At 43.5% G+C, this 20287-nt stretch overlaps 2 protein-coding genes across 4 annotated transcripts in view; both read right to left on the bottom strand.

Annotated features, from left to right (window-relative positions):
• Nucleotides 1-5075, bottom strand: part of grm8a (glutamate receptor, metabotropic 8a) — a 228458-nt gene extending 223383 nt beyond the window's left edge. For both annotated transcript variants that reach the window (XM_023417987.2, XM_087177051.1), the window contains exon 1: nt 4235-5075. The gene's annotated coding sequence lies outside the window, so the exon portion shown is untranslated. The remainder of the gene's footprint in view (nt 1-4234) is intronic.
• Nucleotides 5076-6859: 1784 nt separating this feature from the next.
• znf800b (zinc finger protein 800b) overlaps nt 6860-20287 on the bottom strand; it is a 28087-nt gene continuing 14659 nt past the window's right edge. For both annotated transcript variants that reach the window (XM_023418005.2, XM_023418003.2), the window contains 9 exons: nt 17502-17597; nt 15709-15852; nt 13819-13999; nt 13462-13651; nt 13101-13263; nt 12355-12719; nt 10933-12126; nt 10009-10120; nt 6860-9430 (listed from right to left, as the gene is read on the bottom strand). In XM_023418005.2, the coding sequence (XP_023273773.1) occupies nt 10019-10120; nt 10933-12126; nt 12355-12719; nt 13101-13263; nt 13462-13651; nt 13819-13999; nt 15709-15852; nt 17502-17597 (2435 nt within the window). In that variant the 3' untranslated portion in view covers nt 6860-9430; nt 10009-10018. The remainder of the gene's footprint in view (nt 9431-10008; nt 10121-10932; nt 12127-12354; nt 12720-13100; nt 13264-13461; nt 13652-13818; nt 14000-15708; nt 15853-17501; nt 17598-20287) is intronic.

Here is a 20287-nt window from a genome sequence, read left to right on the forward strand (position 1 = left end):
GGGGGGGGGGGGGGGGGGGGGGGGGGGGCAGAGAGAGACGGGTAAGACGAGGAGAGGGAGGCGAGACAGAGAGAGAAACCGAGAGAGACCGTGCGAGAGAAACAGAGGCAGCGGTGAAAAGACAGAGAGCGCTGCCTTGGAGCAAGTGTGTTGCATCATTCAAACACCTGCTGTTTCTGCTACAGCTAAATGAACACATTACATCCAATACACCCCAGCTCCACACACACACACGCACGTACACGCACGTACACGTGCACGCACACACACACACACACACACAGGGCCTCACAACAGGTGGATTTCATGTTGAATGCTGATTTGTTCACATTAATGATATTAATTGTTGATGTGCCATTTCTGCTTCCACCCACTGCAGGTAAGGCTGCACATCCACATCCACACCCCCCCCCCCACACACACACACACACACACCCATCCCTGGCAGTAATCACCCCATGCTCTACCCACTGAGCAGCCACATCCTCGAAAAGTGCTATAACTTAGTTTGGACCTGATCTGAAAAATTGGTTGTGACAAACTGGTCGGTTCCCACATGATAGAAGTGATAATGTGCTTTCATTAGCTGAGGCCCTGGGGATTTATTTTCTCATTTGCCTCCCGTGATCCAAAATGTGATTTTATTTTTTCCGCATGGTGACTGTTTAGAGCGAGGAAGCGACCTGTTTCAGATTTTCATCACTATAAGTATTTAAAGGTGGGTTAATTGTTGTTTTTCCTTTCGCATTGTCCCTGTACATCTGTAGTTGAGAAGCATTCATTATATTGCTAGCAAGGGATATGTAGCTCCTCGCTCCCAGCTCCTCAGTAAAGATGTAAAGGCTCATAGAAATTAAATTTGAATGGAGACTTATACAAGATGTTGCATTGAATCCTGCGCCATTCAGTGCATTCAAGGCTGTTTGGCTGACATTTATTTCATTACATTGTCCTATTATCACAGGTATCCTGCTTACCTCAATACACACGTGCCTAGCTACTAAGATGGCCTATTTCACACAGTTTAGCCTATTAATTAGCCTTGTAGCTCATTAAATTGCTTATGTTCCCTTAGAGAATCATTTGCAAAGCTCAAACCAACTACTCACCTAACCCGTGTATTCTATTCCTCTACGAAAAAAACATCAGGCGCACATGAGAAGATGTGTGCACGTCAATCCCAAAGACATGCTAATGTTCAACTGTAAACATTAACATGTGTGATGTGTTGTGCGTGTCGATGAACGTAGGCTGTGTTCAAGGCCAGGAAAAGCAGGAAACTGGCCGAAGGCTCTAAGACCCTCAGGGGCCTCTAAAAATTCCAGCTCCATCTTGTAACAATTAGTTTGTGGTAATATAAGTCATTAAAATATGTTTTTTTTTGTTTTTTTTATAATTCTGCATGCATCGCTAAAGCACATTATAAACTCTAATGATAAGAGCCTTAAGGCAGCACCTGCATTATCATCTGATCTTGATCTTGTAGCAAGACAGTGTCACGAGAGGCCCCCAGCTTGTTGTTCCCTTGGGGGGGGGGGGGCACCTAGCAGGTTAACCCAGTCCTGCCTACCTGTATATCATGCTGCATGAGAGCCTATCCGTAACCTTCAACTGCATCTATCTATTTCTATTTAATAAGCATGATTCACCCAGCTTCAACTTCCCTGCCTCATTTCACCCACAAGGGCCCCCCTAACAGGTTTGGGGCTCAGATCTCATCACAGCGTGAGACACGCTCTCGATGAATCCATTTATAATTCGATTCTGTCCCAATTAATTCATCAGTTTCTCTCCACTCTAAATGGAATTAGGTCAAAGCCACTCATACACAGCCAGCCAAGCCCCCGCTATGATTAAAAACCCTGCTTTATATAGGTTAGCCAGCTCTGATTCATCTGCTAACACCATATATTCTTCTGGCCGCGATATTGTTTATTCAACACTTTTTCCTTGGATCCAGGCTCCACTTGGCTCAGGCACAGGAAGGGGGTTCAACGGAGGCTCGAGGTCCCTGTTATTAAGCCTTACTACACCCAATTATTCAACTGCAATTAATATCTGCTTCTGACAACAGACTACTAGGATCCAATATAGCTCTCACACTGTTTGTGTTGATCATCTCCCCTGACTTCTGCTGCTCATTTCATCTTTTTCTTTCAGCTCGTAGCATTTGGAAGAAATTGGATCTTCCTCAAACACAGAAGCCGCCACACGGACTAAAGCTAACCTAATGGACATCTTTAATCATGGGGGTGCACGCCCCCGTGATTTCAAATCATTCTCTCAAGATGTAGCTTGAGCACGTGAGCGTCTCAAAACAGGGGGGTGGCAAAAGATCAGATCCGGGCGATGTGTGTGAACGCCCGCGACTGAACTGAGGCCCTGAGGTTATTAGAAGTTTCATGTCTCATTTACGCTAGCGCTCATTGAGAATTATCACATTTCCAAGGAGGCGGAAACCAGCGACATCCTTGTCTGCACGTTCTTTTATCAGTCACAATCTGATCTGTATACTATATCCTTAATAACTTAATAGCTATTTATCTTTCAACCTTAACTGAAGCCCTAGGCTCCTGTGAGAGTCTCTGTACTTTATGATGCTTTACAAAGGCTCAGAAACTAGATTTGTGCTCCCGTGTGGCAGCCTAAAAGGAGGCAGCAGACATCCCGGAGAAGGAGGTTTCCTCTGCTGTGATGGGTTAGTGGCTTACAGATGAAGAGGGTTGAACCCCGAGAGGCTGCGGCTAGATCATCACTCTCTTTAATTTACACCCACGGCTGCTTCCCTATGTCAGGGTTGCCCGCTCCGTGTCCAACACTGCTCTTACCTCGTCTCTTTTCCTCCCCTTCCTTCCTTCCTTCCTTCCTGCTATTTTCACGTTTATCCCCCCTTGACTCCTCTTGCCTCCCTCCCTGCTCCACACGTGGCCTCCCCTCCGCTTTTCTCCCTTCCTCATTCTCCTCTTCCTCACTTCTACCACCATCCTCTGCTCCTCTACTACCATCATACCCCCCCCCCCGGTCACATCACCTTCTGCAGGGCCTCCTCATCCCTCAGGGGAGTGTGCTGCTCTTTTCAGAAAGTGATAGCTTTTCTGCTGCCCTGTCCTCTCCCCATCCTTGCCTCCTCATTCTCTCCCTCCCTCTAAGTAGGTGTTTCTCCGAGTCTCTCGCTTAACAATTGCGGTCGATCTCTCTGCCACCTCTTTGGTCTTCTGTTTTTTTTTTTGTTTTTTTTTTCTCAACCTGATACCCCCCCACCCCTTTGCTCCAATCCCAACCATCTGTCACATGTTCAGGCATCTTTTTTTTTTTCACGATTTTACAAGATCGTGGTCCAAAGACGCACTCAAATGGTGATCTTGCCTCAATACACCCTCCACCCCCCACACACACACACACACACACGCACACACACACATGCAAACACACAGAGCTCTGTGTGTTGGGCTTACCCACACTGCAAATGAAATAAATGCATGCAAAAATGCATTTTCTCTCTTTTAGACTCATCTGCCAACACATTTGACGTTTCCCATTGATGCTATCTACAAGTGAAGACACCTCTTCGACAGCTTCCATACATGGATAAACGCACGAAATCCCAGCTTTACATTGCTAAGAGACAGAGATCAGTTTCAAAATACATGCCACTGACGTGATGAAGTCATGTGTCTGGAGATGAAACACAGCCCACAGGTTCAGAAATAAGACTATGTGAGATCAAAGTCTCAGGGTGTATGCTCATTATGCAGCCCTATAGGCTTCTCTCTGTACAGGCAGTGGTGGTATTCTGATTGCACCCTAATTAAGACAGTGCCATCCACAGTAAGAGCAGAGGAGCACCAGTGCAATGATATCTGTAGGGAGGGCAAATTATGGAGCCTGTTTTCTCATGTCTCCTTGTTTTTAAAAAAAAAATACTCCAGTCTACAGTACCCAGGCGATGCTGAGTTATAGGAAACACAGCTCTTTCCATGTGCCGGTTAAGACGTTTGCTCACCTACCTTCTACTGCACAGAATCCATGTGGAATGAAAAACAAAAAATTATTGGTAAAAATCAATAAAATCCCACAAGAAATAGGCAGCAAGACAAACTGAGACAATAAATGAAAGAGACTGCTCAGAAGCCATCACTAGAGGAATGTGAGAGGAAAAACAACAACAGTGCAACAGCATTCAGTTGGTATGGGGGGTGGGGGGTGGGAAATGATGGGAGCCTATATGAGATACCTCAGCAAATCAAATTCATCCGACAGAGTGTGAGGGGTGAGAAGCTCCCGTCTCCAGCCTCCTCCGCGGACTCCTCGGGGTCCCTGTCCGCCTCAAGCAACTTCCTTGCGGAGCTCAGCAGTTTTTTTGTTTTTTTTCACATCCCCCACCCTAAAATAACACCAGTCCTCCTGGAGTGGTGAGATGTGTGTTGTTGTTTTTTTGTTTGTTTTTTTTCCTCCACAAAAGCAAAAAAATATTTAAGGAATATTAGACCATCCACAAGCCGGAGAGAGGAGAAGAAGATGAAGAAGAAGAAGGAAAAAAAAAGGATGTATGTTGTCGATATTTGAAAAGTGATCCGTCGTGAGAAGCAGAGCGGGTTTCAGTGGTAGTAAAGCAAAAAAAAAATTTTTAACCCCGCATTTGTTTAAGGAGACAATAGAGGGAGGCTGCCCGTAATGAAGTGGATACCCAAGAATGAGTCTCCGGTACAGGGAGGGAGAGAGCGAGAGAGAGAGGGGGAGAGAGAGAGAGGGAGAGAGAGAGCAGAGGAATCCATCACGCGCGGACTCTTGTCAGTCATGATCAATAATGTTGGTATAACCCACCTGATTTTTATCCATAGTCATCTCTCAGCTTCCCGCACTTTGCGTATGAAGCCTGCCCGCGCAAAAGAAGAAGAAGAAGAAGTCCGCTCGCGGCCGTTACTCCAGCACAGCACGGACGCACGCGCCCTCACTCCTTTTCCAGCTCCTCCGGTCGTCGGTGCTGAAAGGGACAGCGCACGACTTCCCGCAGCTCAACTGAGGCACGGAACCCACTCCACCTGAAACATATGTATTTCAGACATCTGCTTCTACCCGCCCTCACCAAATCATCGTCTAATTGCACCACTGTCTGTCTGCCACTGTCCACACGTTCAATCAAGTTTATTACTAATCAATCGGATCGATAGTTTCCACAATAGAGGGCTTTGGTTATCTGCGCACATTAATAAGTCATCAAAATATGCTCACACAGGCGTTGCGCCAGACTCTTAATTGCCTGAACTTCAATCCATTTTTACTACCCCCACCCTTGTAAAACCTAAGCGCCGTGGCTTCTTTTTTTTTTTTTTTTTTTTTTTTTTGGTGAATGGAATTAAATAAATGAAGCGCATCCCATCTGCTGTGTAATAACAATTTGATAAGCTGTGTGGAGTGAGAAACCAGGCAATCGAAACAGACCCGGGTGTTCTCTTATGTGGCAATGTGGAAAGATATGCGCAACATGTCCAATTTGTGATTTCGCCGCTGCGGCTGAGGGCGATGGCGGAGGGACGCGGTGCAATGGCGCCACTTGGCGGCACAAGTCGTGTGTTTGCAACAGAGAAAGCAGGAGAGCACAGGATGCAGTCGACTATAGGAATGTGTAATGTAGCACCCTTAGGCTACTGCAATGAAGTCCACTTGAAGATATTTTACTTCACTATTCTTTTATTTCATGGTACTTTATACTAATACTTATATACTAGTTACTTAGTTACAATTTTTACATATGGTCAGTTTATAAAACATAATGCCTTATTGTAATGAACTATATATAAAGTGGGTTAAAATGAACTCCACCTACAACAGTAATGAGGTAATATCTAATAGTAAGTTAAAACAGTGAGGACACATTTTTCTGCATCATCTACTGTTACTTTGATACTTTTATTTTGTTTATGAGACTATACTTTTTCACTGCAGGACTTTTCCTTGTAGTGGAGTGTCGTGACATTGTTGCTCCTTTGCTTGAGTAAAGGACCTGAGTATTTCTTCTATTGATGTAAAGTGGAGATCGGAGTATATCTAAAGCTGTTTAGTATGTCTGAGACTACAACAGCCTGAAAGACTATTGCTGCACTGGTTTCCAATGTGTGGACCAGGGAGCATCAAGGGTCCTTAAGGGTCTAAAGACTCAAGTAAGATAAAGCTTGATTTCCTTAGAATATTCGGTTCCCTTGAAGTTAGCACCATCTCTCAAGAGGTTTCCTTCTTCCTTGAAAAAGCACTCTAACAAAGACGCTAGGAATTTAGTGCTGCAAAGCTGGGGGAGAGACAGGTTAGAAAAACAATGTTTAAAACTGAAGGAGCAGAGGACAAGGTATCTGGACTTTTTAAGCCCCCAAACTGTTAGATCCCACATTTCCCATGATGCAACCATCTTTTGACAGACCCTTCCTGCCTGGTAAATGCCTGCGTCTTTTAAAAATCAAACATCCATTTGAGAATGGAAGTAAAAAAGATAGTAAGTGGATCAGGTTTAAGGTGAATTCACACTTTACTATACTACCAAAAGATATCCTGCGTTGATTCCTTTCACTATATGCAGGTCAATGTGCACTGACATCACCCGCATAAATCCTTGTTATCACTCTTTGAGACGTATTGCAACCACAGGAAATTATGTCGGAAGCCAACTCAGAAAGCTCAAAAAAAAAAAAAAAAAAAAAAGGGAGAATATGACTGAAAATGTAAAAGTCTAAAGAAGCAGTTCCTGTGAAGGCAAATGAAATCTCCTCCCTGCAAGTGCAGTAAACAAACATGACTGATGGAAGTATGTGACTCATATCTGAGGGTAAAAAAAAAAAAAAAACCAAAGCAATACCAAACTCCCCTCTGAGGTTTGAAGCAGTACATTTTTATTTATTAAGTGGTTGGTTTTAACATTCTCGTCACATCTGAAAGGCTTCTCTAACTCTTCTTAGGATCTCTAGAATGTGAGCTTAATAACATATTACAACTGATGATTAAAGAAATGACAAAAATAAAAAATCCAAAGAGTCTCTTGAGGTTTGATTCCTGGTCTCTTCTCAACATCCCAACAAAAACGTCCTCTTTAAAAAGGAATGATACAAAAAAAAAGACAACTAATCGTGGAACAACGCAAACTTGCCTCAGCATTAAACAGTGACAGAGTAAGTAGTCAGACATGTTTGAAGCATATGGTCAACCAACAGTTAATACAAGTCAATAATTATTGTGACTATTATAACTATTATTTTATACCATCTCTGTAGGATGAACCCATATATACATGTTCTCAAGACCTTGTCGCATTAGCATTTTCAGTTATAAAAATAAAGTTTGGTCTTTCCTTTTTTTTCTGCTTTTGTTCCATTTCATGGCTTTCTGTTTGAACATTAAGACATTATCTACATTTGGTCTTCCTCAATCCTCTCCTTCCCCCTCTCCTCATGTGCCAGTGTTTCAAAGACTACCTCAGGAGCTGTGATCAAACAAATGCAGCCCCCCTTAACTTTGAGTACATGAAAGCTCATTTTGAAAGGAACTGATGCAGCATTTAGTCAAAAAAAAAAAAGAAAAAAAAAGGAGATCATGTTGGTAAGGTTAAAAAGAAACGTTCACAAAGTTTAATTGAACAGGCCCCTGCAGTTCTTGTTAATGGAACAAAAAGTTTAATGTAAACTTTTAAATCAGAGGAAGTGAAGTGTTTAGCTTAGAAGAGGCAGCTTTCCCATTTTGGCCCTTTATGATCAATATTAGCAGCGCCAGTATCCGAGTCCCAAAACCCGCCATGTCTGCGGCTGCTTCAAGTTGAGATAGCCACGTCTGCTTCGCAAGAACTCACTAGCTCCCACATTGCTGTGATACTGCACTGTTTATCAGTTTTGATTTTAGCCCTGACTGGCCAAAAAGTGACTACAAGCATTACAGCAATAGATGTGCTGCACAGTGCAGTAACACTGTGTGAGGACTGCCGTCTGATCCCCACCACCATCATCTTGGTGATTATCGGTGTGATATCTCCCTTCAGAAAATAAAGTCTTCCAGATACTGGTTCCAAATGTCTGTAGCAGTGTGGCTGTTACACCAAAGGTGACCTGTCTGCAAATATATGCATCCAAACACACATTATTCCTCATAACATGGGCAGTCCCATATTTCCTGCTCACTAACCTGAACTCTCCCACATTAACACAACCGCACAGGGTATGCTTTGTCTGTCACAGCATCATGTTCTAAAATAAAACGCTAAAGAAGATTCACATTCAGCCTATTTAATTTGTGACTGATGCGTTATTGAAGCCTTGCTTCTCGTAGCCTGATGGTTCCCATATAACCAGGCTACTTCTGGGGCTAATAAGTTAGCTAAAATATAGAGGTATGGTCAGGTATGGTCAAGGTATAGGAAACACCCTTCACAAGCATGCAATCAGTCTACGCAGAGAAGGCAGAAAATGACAGTGAAATGTAAGGAAACACCAGTGACCACTGGAAATTGATAGACGTGGTATTAGAAAAAGTGCACACACAATTCTTGGGAAAAAAAAAACTGCAAATATACTCTGGGCTCTTCCTAACCTTTGAGAATACCCTTGTAATTTATGAACATTTGATCATCTAATACAAGACATGGCCCCCAGAGCCTGTTGTTGGTCACTGCAGAGCAGATAAAACAGACTACTAAATAAGACTATGGGCTGCTAGTGTGAGGAATTATACAAATAGGAAACATTTACATGAGAAGATAAAGGTGACCTTCAACTCTAAGGCAGGTGGGAAACACTTTGGTGACGGGTTCTCTGTGTTAGATAGCAGGAAACAACAGTGTTTCATATGATCTGTTGCTCTGTGGTTATGTTGCACAGGTGGTTTTGAATACAACAAATCAACTGTGTAACTGATTTGAACTGTTGATAGTGAAGGACCCAAATACATGTTGTGTATTCATGTAAGATCAAGAAATCAAGAAGTTTCTTTCCAGCCTGTTTCCTGTGGAGGCCACGATCCAGTTCTGATTCCCGTCCTCTTTCTCACACGCACGCACACACACACACTTCCATACTCTTCATCCGTTTGCTATAGGCGGTTTTACCGAGAGCAAAGCAGTACAAATCAGTCATCTGCATATGGATCTATATTTACATACTGTGGTAAGTAAATACAGATACAGCAGTAGTGAGCAGGCTCTCCGTGGATAGCAGCGCCACTGTCCAGCAAGCTGGCTGGCTTCATAATGAAACTATACAAAAAAAAAAAGTCAGATTCCAACAATATATTTGGTTCTGAAGCAAAAGGAGGAAAATCCTTTGTACTTCACTCCTGACGTGTTTGTTTCCTTCATCTCTGCTCTGTGCTCGTTCCATTCGCCCATTATTTTTCCAATTGAAAGTTTTGATTCACTTCTTCATTGTTAGTAGCTCTCTGGTCCTTTATCCCCGGCGGACTGTGAGCAGAGAGAAGAACAAGATGAGAGAGGTGAACAAAAGAAAGAGGAGAATAAAGACTGTAAGGGGAAGGATCAACAGAGATAAACTAGGGAAGGAAAAGGTAATTATTAAGAAAGATGCAGATAAAAGAACAACAGTCAGACAAAGAGGAAGATTTCTAATGAGCAGCCTGATACATGGAGGAATAGGCGGGAGGAAGAACATAGGAAGTGTTCTGAGCGGTCAATTAAAGGCTGCAGAATGATGGTAGTTTCTCATCTCTGCCCCTTGGGAATGGTCGTCTACACAAATATAAACACACTTCTTATGTCACAAGGGAAACTCATATCACAAATCGAGCTCACGTACACCGAGAGACATTCACATACTTGCTGGAGTACACAGCATGTCTTTTTGGATTCTGAATACGCAGGGAGGGAGGAAACAAGACAGGATGGAAATCTGGTGCAACTCAGAGGCAAAAGAGAAAACAGAGAAAAAAAAAGAAAGAAAAAAGAAGCAAACAGAGAGGAGAGATAGACAGCGATGACGTGGCTGAGTCCTTGTACTGCAGGTAAACTCTCTTTATTCTTACACTGAGTTTTTCACCAGACCAGGGATTTGGAGCGGGTGCTGACTCCTTTCCTCCTGCTGGCTGCGGCTGTTGCTGCGTTACGATGGCTTCGCTTGTGAGACTCCAGGTACAGCTGACGAAAACAATTCACAGAACAGATCATTCATACAAATGCTTTAAGTAATAAATCCATATGGTATGCAGAAGTATGACAGGTTTTTCTTTTTTTTTTTGTTTGTTTATTACATGAAGTTAAGCTACTGGTTTATACATCTTTAATATCGCACTGCAGGCAGAATGCAGATAATGACGACATCTGATTCTTAGCGGGAATCGGATGATGTGTGAGATAGTGAAGATGGCCCCTCAAGTTGTCAGAGGCTGTATCTTTAAATGTCTTGTTTTGTCAGACTATCAGTCCAAAAGCCAAACGTATTCAATTTAAAATTAAATAAAAGCAGTAAACCCTCACATTTGTGACGCTGGAAACAGAAAATATTTGAGTTTTTGCTTGAAAATTCATTCATTTTTAATTAAATTTCATTCAATTATTTGACTTTTCATGATTCAGATGGTGTTTGGGTCAGAGATGTGGCAAACTACTACATCAATAAATGAAGGATAATAATTTATGATAGAAAAAAATAATTCCCTCTTACAATCCTGACATTTTTCACGATGCTTCTCAAATACAATCTATTGCATATTCCAATCAGTGATTTGGTTGGATGTCTGACTTTGAATCATTGGTGCATGATATTTCTTTGCCTAGAGTCTTCATGAGGGCAGAGCATGTGACGATGATTATTTTATCCAGCACACTATATACCCTGACAAAGACCCGTCAGATTGGAATTGATACAGTAGATCATTTCCACTGTTGCTCTCTATTTGAAATTGTTTGAAAAAGAAATAAATGTGTGTGAGAAGCTGAATCTCAAATACCTTCTTAGCAAAGGCTCGTCCACACTGGTCACAAGCGTGGAGTGAGAAATTCTTGGTCACCCTGACTTCAGTGGAGGACGTCCCTGTAGTGGTGCTCTCTCTCTCTGACTGGGCATCGTGCCGCCGGGTGTGTGGTGGTTGGTTGCCGGGCGGGGTGGCGGAGGAGGAGGAGGAGGAGTTGCGTTGGTGTATGTGTTTTTCACTGCGGCGGGTCAGTGGTGGGCTGGCGGGGGGATGCTGGGTGGTCTGCTGTCTCTCCTGCTTACGCGTGACAGGGGGGGAGGGGGTGAACGCAGGCGATGAGAGGTCCTGCTGCTTTCGAGTGACGGGGGCAGGAGGCGGGGCGGAGGAAGAGGACGCGGCAGAGGCTGAGGAGGAGGAGGAGGTCGGGGCAGGTGTGGCGCACTCTTGCTTGCGCGTGACGGGAGGCGAAGGAGAGGAGGAGGACGACGAAGAGGCGTGGCGTCCGTTCACTTCCTCTTTGACGCTGCTGCTTGTCCTCTTGTTTGGGCTGGTGCTGTTGAGGACGACCTCGGCGAGCCTCTTCACCGCCCTGCTCTCCAGTTTGGGCATGATCTTGGCGAGGTATGCAGACGACTTCTTGTGGACTACAGTCACGTGGCGAAGGACGTCACGTTTGCGACGTGACTCGTAGCGACAGAGAGGGCAGCGGTAAAACTTGATGAAGATGTCGTTGCCGTCCGTGTGCAGCTCGATGTGCTTTGTTAAGTTCTGACGGGAGCTGAACTGTCGCTTGCACAGTTTGCAGAAGAGCTGCTTGAAGTCAAATCCCACTGACAGCTTGGTCATTTTGGCCACCACGCCCCCACTGCACATGCTGCCCCCGCGGGAAGATGACGACGACGACGACGATAAGGACAACATCATCTTTGGGCTCGACGGGGCTTCCTCCTCCTTCACCTTCATGGCGTTGTGTGCCACAGAAACAGCTTTGGCTGCCCCAGTGCTATCACTCGGAGACGGGGCCGGGCTGCTGTCGATGTCCTCGTCCTCGTCTTCATCTGACGGCTCCACTGCCTCCTCTTTCACTCGGATGTTGTTGCTCGGGCCTGCGCTGGCGCTGCTGCTGTTAGGAGTAGCTGCTGTCGTAGCAGGGGTCGGCGTGGGAGCAGACCTGTTACTTTTGATGCTGTATATTTTGTGGACAATACGCATGTGCCTCTTCAACATGAGCTGAAATACACAGATAAACATAACGATCAACTGAAACATCTTGTTGCACATTCATGTAATTGTACACCAATAATTTCTGTTTTTTCTCCCTTGTCATGTTTTGACTCCCGAGGATAAGCACAACCCATTTAAGATGAAAATAAATAAGTACCCAGTAGACCGAGCGTAGAGCACCTTTAACTGCTACGACAGCCAAACCTTTAAGAAAGCGAAGGCAAAGAAACCAACCTGAGAGCTGTAGTTCCTCTTGCAGAGCGTGCAGCGGCATGAGGCCGGGTTCGCCTGTGGAGAGGCTGGGAGCTGAGTCTGAGGTTTGGCTTGGTTTTGGTTTGAAGGCGCCGCTTTAGAGTTCACGGGGGTGGTCTTGGAGTTGTGGCCACGTGTTGGAGAGGAATTGTTGCTCTTCCTGGGAGGCGTGACCTCCAGGGGGAAGGGCTGGCCGGGCCGCGAGGCAATGTTGGGTGTGTTGTTGTCCCTCCGCAGACCACGATGCACCTCGTCAAAGTGACGGCGCACGTTGGCTTTAGTGGCAAAGGTTTTGAGGCACACTGGGCAGGATTTTCCAGTAGGTGTGCTGAGAGTCCTCGGCCGACCTCCAGCATCAACAAGAATAATTATTATTCCAACAGATAATTTACTTTGAAAAACAAAAGTGGCATTGGCTGACAGGTCTAAAGTAAACAAAACAAAACTGAAATTTTTTTACAAGATAAAATGTCAACTGGCAGTAAATTTACACTTCTCTGATCATCCAGTTATGTGGAAGTCTTCGATAAGTATAAAAAATAAATAGTAAAAATAAGTAATTTTTCGACTTTTGAAAATATTTTTTGGCCTTGTGGAGATTGAAAGCCAGTGCTGATATGAGTATACAAGCTCTTTTCAGCATGATTTCACGAACATTATAAAAAATATTTTAAAATACTGATCAATTTATAAATATACTCAATCTTTTTCATAATTCGTGTAAATACCTTTCACCATAGAGAGCAGACTTGTGGGAACTGTTCGTGTCTCTGTGAACTTGCGGAGCTCTTCCAGTTTGGTCTGGTGCATTTTGCGGCAGTGACGCCTGATGCTGCGGCGCGAGTTAAAGTCCTGACCGCACAGGCAGCAGGAGATTGTCACGTCTTCAACCTGATGGCACAGTGGAGAACAAAGAAGGGAGAGAGATTGATTTTCCACTCTGTCCTGTTGGTTGTGCCGAGTCTGATATTCGTGTGTTGGTCAGGTTATAAAAAACACAGCAATGATAGCTGTTTCTCAGAGGAATGTAAACATGTACATGCACGGACTTTCACTGCAGGTTTACTCCTCACGTGTCCAGTCACTTACCCCACTAGTGGACCCCTCGTCTTCGGGCTGCGGCTGCTCTTCTTTAGCTTCCTCCTCAGCCTCCCTTCTCCTCTGCCCCTGGTTGTGTCCCGGGCTGCTGTGGCTCTCCGGCCCACCTCGCTGGCTCGCCTGGTTGTTGTCCGCACCCTCCACTGGTTCTCCTTCCCATGCTACCGGGCTCTCTCTGGCACTGTAAAGGACATTGAAGCATAATACCTGAGACATGGGAAGGATTTGAGGGACAAACTTTGGCTCAAGTACACTATAGTCAAGTCTACGCCAGCTGCAATGCACAAAACTACATTTGTGTAACATTTTAAAAGTTATAGTACATCTTACTCCATCGGCACCACTGACCTGGGTGTGTGTGATGGATATCTCGCCAGCTCCTCTTCCGTGGTGAGGTACTGGAACACGGCCTTGCTAGTGGTCTGAATGGGCTCCAGTCGGACGACGTAGTCTGGTCGGTCGACTCTGGGATATATGGCGTCCAATAAATCCTTCATGGCAACACTCTGCCTGTCGTCACCCGGCGAACCTAGGAGAGAAAAAAAAAAAAGATATTATAAAATTATTATATCTTACAAACATCCAACAAGTTGTTGCCTTGTCACAGGACGTGACCACCTCATCTGAGTCAACTGAGACGGTGGAGATCCCAGTGTGAAATTTAGAAACATTGGGTAGACATACCATACTCAAACTCAGCTCTTTTATCTGAAGGCACCCAGACAAATTACATTTTCTTTAGGACACTGCAGGTAAATCATGGAAACCTAATAGTTATCACAATGAAACTTCCCTAGCTGATTACTTACATAAAGACAATAATTTTTTGTATTACAGGTTGTCTGAAGTTGTATTTATCCAAATTGCCCATTACCTTACTAAATATGAGCTAATTTGCATACATGTCCATGACAGAAACCAGGGACCTCACAATCAATATCCACATATCTGCCTTAATAGCAGATCTGTGGTTGTGAAGAATTCTATAATAAAAAAAAAAGTCCTAATTTACTTGAAAAAAAAAAAAAATCTTAAAAAAGATAAAATATATACACGGCTATAAGCTCCATAATAAAATCAATACGTAGAAGACAAACTCCACGAGCTGGGCCAGAGCTTTTGTGCTTGCAAATGCAAACGTGTAAAGATCACACAAACACTGACTCCCTGAATGAGGCAGGGATCAAAATTGACTTCAGCTACAGCCCCATACACACTTTAGTTTAGTTTACACACACCAAAACCTACGCACAGAATTACTGATTACTTCGTTTCCTAAGGTGTTTCCACATTTTACTTTCAGATTCTGTCACTCTGAGGTTTCTTCTCTCCCTTTCACACCATCTGTCTCCTACTCATTATTCTCCTCTCATCTCCTCTCTTCTGTACACAGCCCTTTCTCTTTCCTTTTCACACACATTCACACACAAACTCACATGCACACTGTAACAACTTCAATCCATCAGTCATTTCCCTTACACTAAGTGCAGTTTCTATTCTGCTCTTCCCTCGCGTGACTTTGATCTTGCACCATTTGTGTTTTTATCTACTTCTCATTAGCCACAGTATGTCCCCTTGTCTCTATTCTTTGCTGCCTAGAAGTGGTACGAGACTCTGAGAGAGGATGAACCCTGGCCGACTCTTCCAAGTAATTTCTCTGTTACCTAACACTCTTCTGCTCTCCTTCTGAAAGAGGAATCCATCTCAACACAAACGGTCAATTATATTTTGCTCAGCTTTATCCACTGTAATGATCGCTGTTGAAAAACAGAAATCTCTTCTTCGTCTGCTTGTGGTCTTAATTAAGCTGTTCCTTGCATCAGTGACTTAATTTTTCTCAATCAAGAGTCTATTACTAGCGGCTGAAAGTGTACTGCATTGTTATTTTGATAAATTACTTTAATTGGTGTCTGTTTTTCACCATTGAGATTTGGGTGTTAATTGTGAGATTACTGGATAAACAAAATGGTTTTTCTTTGAAACACTTAATTTTTCACCATCCAGCCCTGACACTGGAATTATTGTGGTCCACTTTTAATATGCGTAAAATTCAAATCTGTCCATCTCCAGTTGTGAAGAATGCTACACATTTACTGAAAGAGAAATATCCACAACAGGGTCTTAAGATCAAAGCACAAAGAACCACAAATGCCCTTGAAAATATCTTTTATGCAGCGCTATGGGTATAAAAGCTGATGGGTAAATATTCTAGACATGCTAATGTGTTGTGTCACTAACCGTCGGAATCGGGCAGCCGTGACAGGCAGTAGTACTCTTTATGCGTGATGAGATTGGGCAGGCCTCTGAACAGACTGCGACACAGTTTACACTCAAAGATGGTGTCCACCTCCCTCAGCAGCATGTGTTTCAGCTGGGTGGTGCCTGCAAGACAAAGAAAAAGAAGCGATGGAAATAGGAGTTATGCAGAGAAGAAGAGCTGATAATTTCCAGTCTGTCTAAAAGGTCTGTTGGGTAAATTAATCCCCCAAAAAACAAACAAAAAAAATGTCTTTGTACTTTTAAAGGATTTCAAATGTTGTATTTATATGAGATGTTACTTTGCGTCACTGCTGTTATCAACTTTACATCCCATCATTGTTGTCACATGCTGACTCATATGTTCAGTTTCAACTCAGTTTGACCATATGGAAGAATCCGGGGCTTTGTTGGAGATCTGACTCATATTTGTTGACAAAAACACAACTCATTGCATCGCATTCATTCAACACTCTCTTAGACATTTACCTCACGTGTGCACATACACGCACAGGGACGCAGAGACACACGTTGCATCCAAAATGAGTAAACATTGTTATGGTGACTCACACAGCTGACAGTACCTGCGCAAATTGCTGTCTCTCTCACTCACACACACACACACACACACACACACACACACACGGACCCTCGCAGCTGCCACCATGTTGTTGTGGCATTACTGTTTACCACAGCAGCATGGGATAACCGCACTGACCCACAGTATTATGGCCTTATCTGGGAGCAGAGCAAACCGTCAGAGGAGCTTTGGTCGTCACGCTAAATTTAACATGGCTGGCTCAAAACACGTGTGGTCATGTAAGACGGCAACAAGAGAAAAAGCAGCAGTTTCAAAATGGCCATGTTGTGCTTAATGTAACCCAGGAAACTAAGCTATCTGCTGCTGTGCTAAGGAATGTTGACGCAAGGCAAGCATACATCAAATACCAATGAACCACAGGAAGGCTTTTATTGTGAATCAACTAGAAGAAGTTACATTAGTGATGGACTACCACTGACAGACAACTGACATTTTTTTGATAAACACTGGTTTACATCGAGTACATTCTGGTACATACTTCTTTTCTTTTTGACAGTTCAATTTTCAATGGTGCAAGGGAAAAAACAGACGTGAAGTTGTTGGAGGAAACTTCGAACGTGTCATCAATCTATGCAACAACCAAGCAACTGTGTCATTCCTCTCATATGGAAAACCGGCCTCGACATTTGTTACACAACCAGTAGGGGTGGGCAATACGGCAAAAATCTTCTATCATGGAACATGTCATTTTATAGCACGGTAACTAATCTTGATACAGTAACTGTTCTGCTGGCTGAGATGCCTCCTGTTCTGCATTTACTGCTATATTTCACTCTCCTCCTCCATTTCTCTTGTCACTCTCTTATTCTGCAGTGCTTGGCAAACCAGCTTAGGGGTGCATTACTGCCCCCAACTGTCACTCTCACGTTACCTGAGAACACAGTAACCAGTCATGCTGCCCAAATCACTTTATCTTGTGAGGCAGCAGATCACTGCCTGCCCTGAATATCTAGCAGAGAGACACTAAGGGACCGGAACCGTGGTGGAAACGGTATTACCAAATCTCTACGGGTGAACACCTTCTGTTATTGCATGGTATATACTGTAATATCGACCAACATTAATCACCGAGGTCTGATAACAGTGAAATCAGTCAACAGAAGGAAGCTATGACAGGAAACAATAAATAAAAAAAATGAGTGGACAGTAAAAAAACCAACACACAGACACAAACCTGAGCGGAAGCATTCAATTATCTGCTGAATCCCAGACTTGGAAGTTTGTAAAGGCTGCTGGAGCAGAGGAGGATCTCCAGGCTCCACACAGAAACCTACAGAGGGAGAGAGGGGGAGAGAGAGCGAGAGAGAGTGAGAGAGAGATTGCATTGTAGCAAAGCCAGCATATAATTACATCAGAGTATGACAGTCTTTGAGAAATACAGCATCACCTGGGAATTCTGGGGACCTGGTAAGACACAAAGTATATTGCAGTGTGCTTAAAGGGTACACGCAATCAGAGTCAGACAATGAGGTCTTTGCGGGACAGTGATTCACTCTGACCTCATTACCTTGTTGCACACACAGCACACGCAGCACACACACTTTCAAGGATGAGTATGAGAAAGAAGGCCATTTATCTTTCCCTTCTAAGATCAGTATTCCTTAGCTCTATCAAAGATGTGAACAGGAAGGAAATACAGGGTGCAGACAGTAAAACACGAATGAAAATCAATCCTCACAAATCAAATCTCTCAGTGATGCTTGTTCAGGCGACTAAAGCTCAGGTGGGACTGTAGGAAAACATGCAGTGGGCGAGGGGGGGGTGCATACTGACGACTTATTTTTATGCTTAGTCCAACAGTGGTGAGAGCCAGCGCAGCATCTGATCCTGCCTGATCAGGAATGTGACCAGGAGGAAATTTATTGAAATGTGTACTGGAAAATGGGTTTGCCTTTGCTCGACCTCAATCACCGGGGGGGGTGCAGGGTCAACTGGAAAACTGCAATCCTGATGATGGTGGGGATTTAATGTTTTGTTTGATATATTGACCTGCCTTTATAATAACTTCCCTTTATTACTTTTAACCAGTCAACTAGCACAATATTACTGTCTTTCGAACACCTAATTGGTATGTGAAATATATACAGTTTACATCTGACCTATTTCAGCTTCAAAGTCTGCATGATGTCGATTTTCTCAGCAAAAAAGGTTGGTTTGTTTCCTGACAAATATTTAACAATCAGGATTAAAATACAGCCGAGAACAGAGTCATTCTGTTTTCAAAAAGACCATCAAAGTCCAGAACATATTTCTGCCTGGAAAAAAGTGAACCAATACACTTAGGGGTGTTATTTTTACTTATTGATCTCAGAGCCAAACAGCTTTACTTTTCCTTTGTATAAAACATTAAATATAAAATAGCAGGAGTGGGGCTTTGGTTCCTGCATTATTGACACAGGCTGACAGCAGCTGACACACAATGAGCTACTGGCATTGTGGGGAGGTGAAGTGCTCTCTTTCTACCCGATTTCATATTTTTTCTTTTATTTTAACATATTTATTTTTATAACAACACTATAAAACACACAACACACTTTTCATAGATATGGGCATAAAAAGAAAGAGGGTTAAACAGCCAAAAGAATAGACCAATTACATTCACACACACCCCCACAGACCCTGTAATCACCTCAAGTGCCTAAAGCCGTTTTCTCATATGACGCCAGACAAAGTCTGGAGTTGCCCATTCACACACGTATCACACAACAGGATATTGTCTGTGTCAGGAACGTTTTCACCTACTGGAAATATTCTGTTTGGTGAGGAGTGATGTCTCTATTCACATATGGGCTCAACTGGACATTAAACAGACTTTGTTCCATGGGGCTGGCATGGTACGTTTAATGTCCAGGTCAACTGATTTGGACATTTGTGTTTTCACGTTCAGCTCCTCGTGGAAATGTCTAGATCAGTTCAGGGTTGCAGTGCATGTGTGAATGCAAACTTAAGTTTCTCTCATTCCAACGCCCCCTTCAGAAGATGAAAAAAGTTCACGCCCCCCCTCACCCAACAGTTTTTTATCAATCAGTGACAATGATAGGGGAAGCAACCAATTAAAACAGGATCAAACAGAAATTTAAGTGAAATCAGCACAATGGCATCAGCAATCTCTCATTTGGTTATTCCCCTACATATCATGTTCATTCAACTTAGTTTCACTCGATATTCTTCCCCTGGTCGTCCACACCCCCCCAGCCCCAACCCCCCCACCTGCAGTGGCTCTATGCCAGCCCGGGGGGGTTCTGCCCCCCAGTTTGAGAACCACTGCATTACATTGATTTGAAAGAAAGTCACAGTGAGAACATCATTTCTACAACAAAAAGAGCATTTTGTAAGAGCGATGACAGGGACAAAGCTCCAAATAAAACTCTGTCAATGTGACAAAGCTGTGACAAATATCCACTGTTTGTGCCGTATTGAAGCGTGCACTTCAATTACAGCCTGCAAGCTACAATTTACTTTATCCAAGATGCACTACTGCCAATCAATGGACAATGCTGTGTTTTGTTAATTTATGACAATATATACATATATCAAATGATTATTTTAACCAGACAGATTTTTTTTTTTTGTGGTTTTGTTATTTCCAAGATTTAGTTACTTCTGCTCAGAAAACAAGACTGCAAGTTGAGAGCTTGCATGTTTTCAGCCTTGCTGACTCCACACATGCTCGGATGCACACACACAAGCACGCAAACCCATACTACACGGTAAGCGGTGCAGCGTTTGCCAGTGTGTGTGTGTTTGTGGGTCTGTGTGTAGGTGAGTGAGAGACAGACAGAAGGCAGAAAAGACCAGCAAACGGACTGACACACCCAGAGAGAGTCAGACAAAAAGAGAGCTAGAAATGTGAATGACAGCTGTGTAAGAGGTTTTGGCAGACAGCGAGATGGAGGTTATGTATTAATGTGTGACAGAATGTGTTTTCCTCATCCCCATCCCCCCACACCTCTCCCAGGC

This window comes from Seriola lalandi, unplaced genomic scaffold (assembly GCF_002814215.2).
Source record: "Seriola lalandi dorsalis isolate HSWRI2012SDOR001 ecotype SW California unplaced genomic scaffold, Sedor1 jcf7180002054579, whole genome shotgun sequence".
NCBI classification, from domain to species: Eukaryota; Metazoa; Chordata; class Actinopteri; order Carangiformes; family Carangidae; genus Seriola; species Seriola lalandi.